The sequence below is a fragment of the Nothobranchius furzeri genome, chromosome 4 (assembly GCF_043380555.1).
Source record: "Nothobranchius furzeri strain GRZ-AD chromosome 4, NfurGRZ-RIMD1, whole genome shotgun sequence".
Taxonomy (NCBI): Eukaryota; Metazoa; Chordata; class Actinopteri; order Cyprinodontiformes; family Nothobranchiidae; genus Nothobranchius; species Nothobranchius furzeri.
In genome coordinates, this window is record NC_091744.1 from 83,603,084 (window position 1) to 83,614,628 (window position 11,545).

The window sequence follows — 11,545 nt, forward strand, 5'->3', positions numbered from 1 at the left end:
AGAACGTTAGCTTGGTACCATATGATGTCACAATGTCGTTGTGAGCCTGTGTGTGTGTGTGTGTGTGTGTGTGTGTGTGTGTGTGTGTGTGTGTGTGTGTGTGTGTGTGTGTGTGTGTGTGTGTGTATTTGTTAGCGGCTCCGCCCTCTCGGTCAACTAGGCAACAGCATTTGTTGCATTTTTCCAAACAGGAAGTGGGAGTGGAGTAATACTCTGGTAGGGGGTGACTTGCTCTTTAAACTTGGTTTTTCCTCCACAAATGTAAAAGTTTCCATGTGAGACCATCAGAGACTTCTGATTCTAACAGTTGAAAAACTTTTCCAAAATAATTCCCAGTTTTCACCCAGCAGCTGTTTTTTCCGACTCAAAGTTTGTTTATAGGAGTTGAGAGACTCGGAAAGATGGTTACCATGGTGACCCGAGTGAGCCACTAGCAACATTTGTTTAGATCACGATGCTCATTACTATTCTTTTACCTTTCATGTCACTGCTGTGAGGTTGAGGACGGCAATAATCAGACCAAACAATGTCGCTCTGATTCCGCGTGGTTTATTCTCATTGTGCCCACCTTGGAGTTAACGTGATGTTCAAAACCAGAGCACAAAAAACTATTTTACATAAGAGTTCTTAACTTGGCATGCAGCAAGAGCAAACGCTCTACCAGAAGTTCATCATCTACAGCTTTGTTCAATCAGAGCTCAATCAAGGAAGGTCTTAACGTTACTGACTCCAACATCAGACCAACTCAGGAGACCTCCTTACATCCTCCAAGCCCCTCCCACTAGAGAAGAAACTAAAAATACTCAAATAAATGCAATTTACAATACTACTAACCAAACCAAACTATCTGACAAAGTACGAGAAATAAAAATTAACAATCTAATATTACCCAAAAAACATTTTCTGCACAGAAGTGATAATGACTTTACATCGGAATATAAAAGATCACGGCTACCTGGAAGTGAATCCGCTGCTGCTGCCAAACACGACAAAACTCCCGAACGCCAACACAGACACAGGCAACAACAATCCCAGCCCGTAGCGTGACCATTTAAATGTGCAATATTAATATCTGTACGTTTGGGCATCTGTATGAGTGTGTGTGGATGTCAGCGCCATGTCTGGTCTGACCACCATCACACCTTCACAGTCGTAAAAATATGTTTTATTAAATTATTTCAGTTTAGCAGCATCGACACACTTTCTCAGTAACACAGAGCAGTTTTCTGCTCCTCTGCCCTACTGGTTGAGAGTGGAATCACAACCGTTAAAAACAACCTTGTAGCAGCCAGCTGTAGCTAGCACTAACAAGCTAACGCTGACAAAAGCCAACCAATACTAAAACAAACCACTTAGTAAAAAGTTCCACATGTTGGACAAAAAATATTACTTACAAGTCCTGTAGCAACAAAGCCAGGTCATCATCAGTCTGTTATTTTGTAGCCTCCTTTAGCTCCCTCACACTAGCGTAGGCCGTGGGTTTTAGCTCTTTGTTTCACCTCCAAAGATGTTACCCTCTTACTTTTACTTCCAGGCTCTGCCATGATGCTAACAGAGAAAGCAAATTTCTTCTTTTTCATGTGCTTTCTATTGACAATCAGCAAACTGAAAACGCTAACTGCTAGCATTTTAGCTAAAAGCTGTAAAGTAGGTAAGAGCTCCCCATATAGGGCACCTACCCGCTCCGCAATGGTGTCAAATATGAAACTGGTCAAGTTTGAACTCAACCTTCACTGAGATGAAAGTTAAAGTTCTAGCTCAAAGTAAAAAAAAAAAAACTATCTAGTATTACATTAAATACTCTTCGTCTTCGTCTTCGTCTTCCTCCGCTTATCCGGGTCCGGGTCGCGGGGGCAGCATCCCAATTAGGGAGCTCCAGGCCGTCCTCTCCCCGGCCTTGTCCACCAGCTCCTCCGGCAGGACCCCAAGGCGTTCCCGGACCAGATTGGAGATGTAACCTCTCCAACGTGTCCTGGGTCGACCCGGGGGCCTCCTGCCGGCAGGACATGCCCGAAACACCTCCCTGGGGAGGCGTCCAGGAGGCATCCTGACCAGATGCCCAAACCACCTCAACTGGCTCCTTTCGATCGATCATTACATACTCAATACTCTAAACTAAATAGAATTTAAAACATTAAAACATTTTTATCATAAAACAACTTTTAGGAATCAGATTTCAAAAGACCTGAATGCATCCCAAAAAAAAAAAACCAATGAGCTCAGCCCCGCTCTACAAACCTGCACTTTAACGGTGAAATTTGTGGTTCTTCTCTTTATTCTTATACAGAACTTTTGTTATTGTAGATGCTGAACACTTGAAACAGCTGATTCATCACAGTGTCTCTAAGCCGTTAGAGACAGGAGGTGCGGGTTTAGCAAGTGGACGTTTTGTTGAACTCAGTCTTGCTTTCTTTCAGAAAACATGACTGTTTGTTTAATTAATGACCGCCATCCGTTCATGTGCAGCCTTTAATGTGTGCCACGCCACCATTTATGTGTGTAATTAGTTTCATGGTTTTGCTAGAGGCTCAGTCCCTGCAGCTAAAACACACGTAGCCATGGCAACGCGTGCCCGGTCCGCTGAACACCAACGTGGCCCACAGTCCCACCGCCCCAAACTGTGCAAGGAAGTAAAAATATCTGATCCAAAATGGTGCAGTAGCTAGCCAGCCTGGCTGAGACTTCATGTGACTTCCCTGTACAAATAGAAAAATAGAATCGACGTTTTATTCCCCGGATCTGGGATGCTTCTAGCTGGCAGTGTTGACATCAAAGAGTCTCTCAAACATAAAGTACTGGCACGAGTCTCAGCTCTGAAGTCATCCTGAGACCAAGCCCAGATGAACAGATCGTGGTCTTATTCTGTCGGCCAAAGGCAAACTTCCAGTGACTTGGAATCGTCTCCTGGCCTGGAATTCTGAACACCACAGAGAAACATAACTGGATAATTAGCTCGAGCGACTTTACAGCGCAACCTCTTCACAGAGTTATGAATGAACAGTTTATTGTTTAATCACCAAATTCAAAATAACTCCAGTGAAATCCTGAGAATCAAAACAAAACATTCACTCTGATGCGGTGCATCCTGTGAACGTCGAATCGAATTAGGATCTGGGAACAGGGGCGTGTCCAGGGAGTGGCCTGGGGTAGCACATGCCACCCTTAGAATCTGATTGGCCACCCCAGATGCCACACCACTAAGTTCCAGTTTAAACTGACTTTACATTGTCGACAAAAGGCTTGGGTTGTAAACTCCAAAATAGTGCGTGGTTGCACGCACCTTTCACCTTGTTTTCTAGCCCAGGCATGTAGTATTACTATTAATATTTTTTTCATGTTCACATACATAGTATTTAGAGTCCCACTCAACTCAAGCTGGTGGCAGTCATGCAAGAAGAAGTGACTTGCTAACCACCACAAAAGTAGAAGATGAAGAGGAAAAAAATGGTGATTGTGCTATGTGAAACTTAAAAATTCACTAGAAAGTAAATAAATAAATCATTTGTGTAAATAAATAAATAAATATATATATATATATATATATATATATATATATATATATATATATATATATATATATAAATAAGCATAACCATTGGTGCCACCCATGATTAAACAAGTGCCCCACATGGCAGTGTTAATTTTGTTGACAAAATATTTTCGTCTTTTTTGTCGTCACGAAAATATATTTACAGACGAAAATGAAACAAAATTTCAAAATAAAAGCTTGGAAAAAGACGAAGATGGTAATTAAATTGTTTGAAACTTTTAGTCAACGAATGAAAGACGAGACGAAAATCCACGATGACGAATATCTTATCAGAAGACAGGAAAGATGCAAGGTGCAAATAAAAAGACCAATCAACAAATTTAACAAGCGGGACTAGGTAAGAAGAGAACCAATCAGAATCCGCTTTGTTTAGAGGTGACGCTAGGCCTACCATATTAATTAACTTCTCCATGTTTGCTCGGAGATGTACGGAGCTCTCGAATGCGCATGACTGCTCACACTGTCCGTCTGGTAGCAACACGTCGGACCTAAAAATATGCTAAAAATAGCAGTTTTTACTCAACACGTCAGACTTTTTTGTCTTGTTTTGCCTGTTGTCCTTCGGGAGTGCTGCAGGAGGACACACAGGGATTTATGGGGGTTGGATGTGGAAAACGAAATAAAGTAAAACTGTGTTTTGTGATCAGTTTAATTTGACATGAACACGACAAACACGCTTTCTTTACAATCTTTGTGAGTAAAAAAACGTGTAGAAACAAAAACGAACAACGTGTGTTATTAGGGAAATAGCGGGCGAGCGGAGTTGATGCATGATTGCGCATGCGCCGTGAGCGGTTCTGGTACTTTTTGGGTCGCAGCCGCTCGCTGCACCGCTTCAACTGTGCGATACCCTCACGAGGGACGAGCAAAATATCAAACACGCCAGAAGTCCGTGCGAGCTCACGGTTGCACAGTTGAAGCGGTGCAGCGAGCGGGTGCGACCCAAAAAGTACCAGAACCGCTCACGGCGCATGCGCAATCATGCACACACGTTCGTTTTTACGCAATGAGGAAGTGCACGTGCGCTCTAAACCAAGACCATTAAAGTGAAGCATGCTTTTGGCCGTTTATAATTTTCACAATGTCTGGTTTGCACTGATATGTTCCGAGTCCCGAGCCCGCACAGATGTTTTACCGGTACGTTTTATAACCCGGTGCGCCTTACCCGTAACTGACAGCTTACAGGTCCTGTACTGTACTTATTTTGGGGTGTTAACCATTTTTTTGTGAAAAGTTTCTGGAAAAATGCATACCCTCAAAGGAGGAATTTTTATTTTTGAGTATTTCTGCATGCTAGTTTGAAAAATGCTTGTTGTGCAATTGCTAAAAAGAGCACCTTTGTAATTCCCAGTGTGCTTTTTGTTTTTTATTAAACACGTAAGTGTTAAACATGTGAAGTGTTTTTTTTAATTCAAATATTCTAGGTTCTTAGCTGTGTGTGCTATATCTGATCAGTGGTGGTTAAGAGTTTGGACCCTGCGTATTAAATTAAACTACTAGTTTTTCCGTGCTCTATACAAAAGTAGGAAATTACTTCATTAGAAAATATATATGTATTTTGTTGACTAAAATTGCTTATTTTTATCGACTAAAATTATTTGTTATTTTCATTGACTAAAATGGACTAAAACTAAAATTAATTTTTAGCCAGAAGACTAAGACTAAAATAAAATTAAAATTTCCTGTCAAAATTAACACTGCCACATGGGCCACCCCATTTTAAAAGTCCTGGACACGGCTCTGTCTGGGAAGTTTGGAAGACCTATGCTTCTTTGTTGTCATGTCCTTCTACCTGCTCCTGGGGATCGTAGCTAGCGCTGAATCTACCGCCCTTCCTCAGGAAGACGAAGGGAAGTCAGACTTGTGGTGATGGGACGGATTGTCTTTCATTGGGAGCATGATTTTTCCACCACCGTTTTTTGGGTCACAGAAGTAAAAGACAGCAAAGATTTATGAGCCTAACCCAGTAAATCTAGAGTTTTCGTCTTTTTCAGCTTTCTCTTCGTCTGTTGCAACAAAAACCAAAAGGATCTAAACTGTTCACCAATCTTTAGGCCTGAATTTAACAGTAAAAAAAAACTTGCAGACACAAATATTGTTTTAGACATCAAATAAGAACAGGTTCAGGTTGCATCTTTGGTGTGTTCTTGCTGTGTTGAAATTCTAATTCCATCTTTTAGTTCTTTTTAAAACACAGAAAGGTTTTATTTACCTGGAACGTTTCGTTTGCGGCCGCAAACAAAACGTTGCAGGTAAATAAAACCTTTCTGTGTTTTAAAAAGAACTAAAAGATGGAGTTAGGTTCTGGTTATGTTCAGCTTAGAGAACTTTCTTTTGAACCCTGAAACACTAAATGCATCATTTGATAATTGATTCTGACGGCTCTACCTCTTTAACAGGATGAGTTCCTCAAAAGAAATGCTGCATCTCCCCCTCTGGTGGCGATCTAAGTACTGCATGCTGCAAGAGCCAATTATATCGTTTATTAGAACAGAATATACTTAAAGCTTCCTTCTGGAGTATTTCTCTTATCCGATGGCACCATCTAGTGGCTGATAAGCGTATCACACAAAAACGCTGTTTCTCTGATTTTTTTTTTAAGATGGCAACTTCACGTTTGTTTTTATAAATGTGCTTCTGTAGCCCACAAACAGCTAAAACACGTTGTTTTACGAGTATTATTCTCATGTCATGTTGTGTTTTCATTTATTTATATTTTAGAGACTTTCTTGTCCGTAAAAAGTTCATCCACTCTGCATCAGCCGAGGTATTCCTTCAATTTGAAGCGTCTAAGTGGCAGTCTAACGCTATTGGTTAGTTCTGGTCGGCGCTCAGTTTCGTATTGACCCTTTGCACCGACGTCACCTAATCACGTGGGTCCACCATGGTGGACGGCAAAAGCATGTAAACAGTGAGCGACACGAGTACTAAACAAAGGGAAAAGTAGAGCCTGAAATTATTTTTGCGATCAAAACAAAAACAAAACTCCTCCAGCATTCCTTCAACTAGTTCATGCCCAGTTCAGTTATCAGAAAGTAGCGCATCTAGCGGTATGCTAACTAGCTTGCCAACATTAGCTTACGTTCTCTCTGCAGCTGTTCACCGATGTAAACATGTTGCTGACTTTGCCTAAATTCACCCCTCTGGATTTATAACTTTATGTTGTAAACAGGGTTTCACTTTACACCAAAGCTGATTGTTAAAAAGTCCGGATCCCTACCAGCTTCTGTTGCTGGTGGTGTTACCGGGTTCAGCTGCTGCTCTCACACCGGAATGAGAAGATCTCTGAACGCCGAAGCTCATATAAATAAATAACGTCATTTTAACACACATAATCATACATCGGAGCTTTAATATTGTTAATAATTGTCTCGCTTTACACTACAGTGGACGGAGCGCAGCCTCCGTGGTGAAATACCCATCCATCAGGATTATCAATAACTAGCATAAACACATCACATTTATCCCTGTCCCCGTCTTCCTCGTGAAATAAATTAACGTTAATCTTACCCGTTAAAAACATGCTCGCTGCAAATCTGAGGGCTGCTAGTCCGCTTGATAGACCGCTGCAGTTCATCTCCGTCCTCAGTCTCCATCAAAGTTATTAAAAAAACAAAAGGAGTTGAGTTTACGTCCTTGTCTGTTAGTGCAGCCGACCACGCAGCAAGCTAAAACCATTTTACTGTCAAATCAACTAAATAAAAACGATAAAACTGGCTTGTTTTGACTAGCTTCACTGGAGTTTCTACGAGTGTAAATGGCCTTTTTACCGTCCATCATGGCGAAGGGGGCGGTCTCATGAGTGGCGTGACATCACATGCAAAGGGTCAATTGCATGGAGCTCTGCTGGGCAGGGGGCGTGGCTAGCAAAAATAAAATAAAATAGAAGACGCATAGCTTATATTATATCACATTTCACACTTGTACGGATTTCTGACAAATCATACATAATTTCTGAAAGAGGAAAACTCCGGAAAGCAGCTTTAATCGCCTTACAAAGATCTAAAAATGAATTCCCTGACTGTCTATTGAAACTTCCTGTCTTGTTTTCCATGTACAGTCGATGTTTTTGGGACATTTATTGAGATTAAACAACCAGGTTTGATGTTCAGAGAGCTGCTCTGCTGAACCGTCGTCTTTCCTCTCAGGTTGTTTTGAATGTTTAGATTTAAAAAACTAACATTTGTGGTGTCTGTCTCGCCTTATTCCAGGATGGGAACGGCTACATCGATGAGCATGAGCTGGAGGCTCTGCTACGAGACCTTTACCAGACCAACAAGAAGGTGAGAGCCGGATAAGGTGTCCAACATCACGCTAAACGGTTTTCCACACGTCAGCGCAGCAGCCCAAGCAAGATCAAACATTAGTTTAGACTTCTGGGCTGTAATCCAATTTCACTGCCATCATTTCTGCTGCTAAGATGCTCAAAAACTATTCTGAGCACAGCTCTCCATTACCCCACGATCTGCCCGTATTACCGAGCATGCTGCGGAGTTTCCTACGTTCGGCTGCTCTAATTCCCAGCGCTGCAACAGCTCGGATCAAAAGCTTTACTGATACCAGGACGTATCCAAGCTCATTAACCGTTTATCATCTCCGACCAGGATGCGTTTAAAAAGGGCCGAACACGAGTCGCTCTCTGGTTCTGCTCGGAAGAGACGGGGAAATCAAATGATGTCCTGAATTAGTCCACAGTTCAGGTCATTCTATGAGGTACAAAACAACTTCAAGTAGAAAAATTTTAATTAAGTTACTGAAAGTCATTTGGGGTAGGAATAGCCTACTGAAGCTGGAAAAAGCTGGAACAATGAAGCGGCCACCCCAGGTTCCACCTTAAGAGGCAGCAGTAGCTCAACAGGTTGAGCGGGTTGTCCAGTAATAGTAGTAGTAAGGTTGCAGGTTCGATCCTGACTCTGGACAGAGAAATTCTGCCATTGTGTCCTTGGGCAAGACACTTAACCCACCTTGCCTGCTCATGGTGGTCGGAGGGACCGGTGGCGCCAGTGCTCGACAGCCTCGCCTCTGTCGGTGCGCCCCAGGGCAGCTGTGGCTACATCGTAGCTCATCCCCACCAGTGTGTGAATGTGTGTGTGAATGGATGAATGATACACTGTAGTGTAAAGCGCTTTGGAGTCCTTACTCTGAGAGGCGCTACACAAGTGCGGGTCATTAATCATTTACAGGTGCGTTAACCTTTTGACCTCTGGGCCAAGTGCTGAATTTTAGTTTCCAGTTTCCAGAAGAAATGCAGAAGCGTGCACCCAGCACTCAGAGACAGACAAAGGACCTTGAGGATAAGATATGGAGGAGAGGAGGAAAAAGCGTCTGCACCCTCCAAGAGCCGTCTTACCTTTGCTGTTATATGGTCTTAATCCGTGTTAGTATTCTCTGGAGTACCAAAACAGCTCAGAAAGACCTTGTAACTCACGTTGGGCACACCTTTTTACAGAAAATGTCAATAAAATAGCCTGAGTTCAAGGGGTTAATATTAATATTACTGCTTTCATATCATTAATTTCAATCACGTGTGAAAAAATGAATTTAAATGTTGGTGTGAAAGTTAAAAACTGGTGTTTGCTTTGCTGTCAGGAGCTGGATGTGAACAACCTGATGGGCTACAAGGACAGCATCATGAGCCTGTCGGACGGGGGGAAGCTCTACCGCGGGGAGCTGGAGATCGTCCTCTGCAGGGAGCCCATTGTGTGATTTTTCATCCTCTCTTTTGCATCTCTCTTCCTCCGCCTGACTCTCCTCCTCAGACCTCACCTGTTTCCAGCTGAGTGGCAACATACTCCAGGTGCATGCGCCGGACCTCCCCCCTTTTCATTTCCCTCCAAATAGAGAAAGGATGAGAAGTGCCCCGTCAGCACAAAGTAGCTGTTCTTCCTTAAACTCTTATTTTGTGAAACAAGACCTCTAACATGCCCCCCCCCCCCCCCCCAGTTTCCTGCCTGTCCTAGATGACCCCGTCTGACCTTCTCCCTCCTCATGTTGTGCCTAAAATGCAAAGATCCAAAACCCTGTCTCTCCTCTGAAGTTTTCCCAGATCCAGTCCTAGCTTCAAAGTCGCAATCATCCCGTCGCTCTGTCTTTGCATTAGATATCAAACCTGCAGACAAACGTGTTTTGAGTGATTGCTTTTAAGATGTGATGAAACCAACTCTCCCACTTCGCTTTCTTCTTCATCTTCCATGGTATCTTTTTCATTTTAACGTTGTTTTGGGCTGAAACTGTCGACGAAAGATGTTAATAAAGTATCTTAAGATAAAATTGTCTTACAGATTGTATAATTGGGATGTTGTCGTTTTTGATTTGTTTTATTTTAAGTACCACAGAGCAGTTTCCTGTTCCTCTGCCCTACTGGCTTAAAGTGGAATTACAACTGTCATAAACAGCCCTGCCTGCTGTAGCTAGCGCTAACCACGAGCTAACACTAACATGAGCCACTAAAATAAACCATGAAGTAAAAAGATCCACGCTGTTGGACAAAAAAAATATTACTTACAAGTCCAGTAGCAACAAAGCCAGGCCGCCATCAGTCTGTGATTTTGTGGCTTCCTTTAGATCGCTCACACTAGCATAGAGCTCCGGACCCCACGTGACTCTCAGTTAGTGGACGCCATTTTGGCATGCAAAAAAGGTAAACAAACACGGATGTAACCATGAACGTGAACGGGATCCGCTTGGATTTGACTTCATCTGAGTTTACTTCACACTTTAAAACAGAAGAAATCGTTTTATATAGTCAGAAATTAAATAGACTAAACATCTCCGACCCTTACCGTGCCCCTGGGAGACTTTTTAAAAACGCCAGAAGCTGTCGGAGCGGACTTCTTACCGGACCTGGCCAGGGAACCCCTTGGGATTTACCCGGAGGAGCTGGCTCCGGCGGCTGGGGAGAGGGAAGTCACGCTACTGCCCCCGCAACCCGACTCCGGATACGCGGATGAAAATGGATGGATGGACGGACAAATAACAGATTTACACGTAAGTAGTCTCGGTGAGACAGATAATAGCAATCCAATGTGTGATCTGACAATTGATCAACCATTGCTTAAAAATTAAATACAGCTTAGCCGGTTAATTGCTGTCATCATAAAACACGGAAACGGCAGCACACAGAACTCACGAGGCAACGTTTTACGTGACGTTTACTTGCTGCTATGAGTAATAAGACAGAAAAGGCCACGCCTAAATAAGTTTAGGAAGCCCACTAAGAATCATAATAAAAGCATTTAATATAAATACCATACACAGTTGAGGAAACGTTGGTTTAAGTACCTGATATGAAGCGGTCGCTGCATAAGTGAAAACCTTTACTCTCGGGATCCCACAGTTTCATTTTCGCCCGGTCACTAGTGCGTTTTATTACAATGATCCAACGTTTGCGGCGCTCCAGATCTTGGGGAATCCTGTAGATGGCTCATTCCTTATGTCGTCCGCGTCTGTTCTGCATCCTGGGGCACAACAGGAATCTACCATATTTCCCGTTTGATTGAGTTTTCTGACAATAACAAATAGTCCAGCTGCCGGCTTCTGCATGCCAATATGGCGCCGTTTCGATTTGAACTGTTGCATGCCGGGAGAAGTGACGTCAACTCCCGGAGCTCTATAGGCCGCACCGATGTTCACTCTGGTTTTAGCTCTTTGTTTCACCTCCAAAGACATTACTCTCTTACTTTTATTCCCAGGCTCCTCCATGATACCAACAGAAAAAGCAAAGTTCTTCTTTTTCTTCTTCTTGTGGTTTTTACTGACAATCAGAAAACTGAAAAAGCTAACTGCTAGCTTAACAGCTAACAGCCATAATACAAGTAAAGAGCTCCCTACATGCTCCACAAAACTGCTTAATGCGGTATCAAGCAAGCAGGGCTGCAGAGTGGTGTTCAGGGTAAAGTTTCTACTCACACAGTCATCTAAATTCACATTTGAAGTTAAAAACTGTTTAGTGTTATTTAAAGTGTGAGTCACCCCAAATCAACTTTTCTTTTTCTG

General features: G+C 42.7%; 1 protein-coding gene across 1 annotated transcript in view; it reads left to right on the forward strand.

Moving 5' to 3' along the window:
- The window catches only part of calb2a (calbindin 2a), a 144,099-nt gene extending 134,721 nt beyond the window's left edge, over positions 1 to 9,378 (forward strand). Inside the window, exons 11-12 of the mRNA XM_015965215.3 lie at positions 7,762 to 7,833; positions 9,140 to 9,378. Coding sequence (XP_015820701.1) covers positions 7,762 to 7,833; positions 9,140 to 9,256 — 189 coding nt within the window. The 3' untranslated portion in view covers positions 9,257 to 9,378. The remainder of the gene's footprint in view (positions 1 to 7,761; positions 7,834 to 9,139) is intronic.
- Positions 9,379 to 11,545: the final 2,167 nt, after the last annotated feature.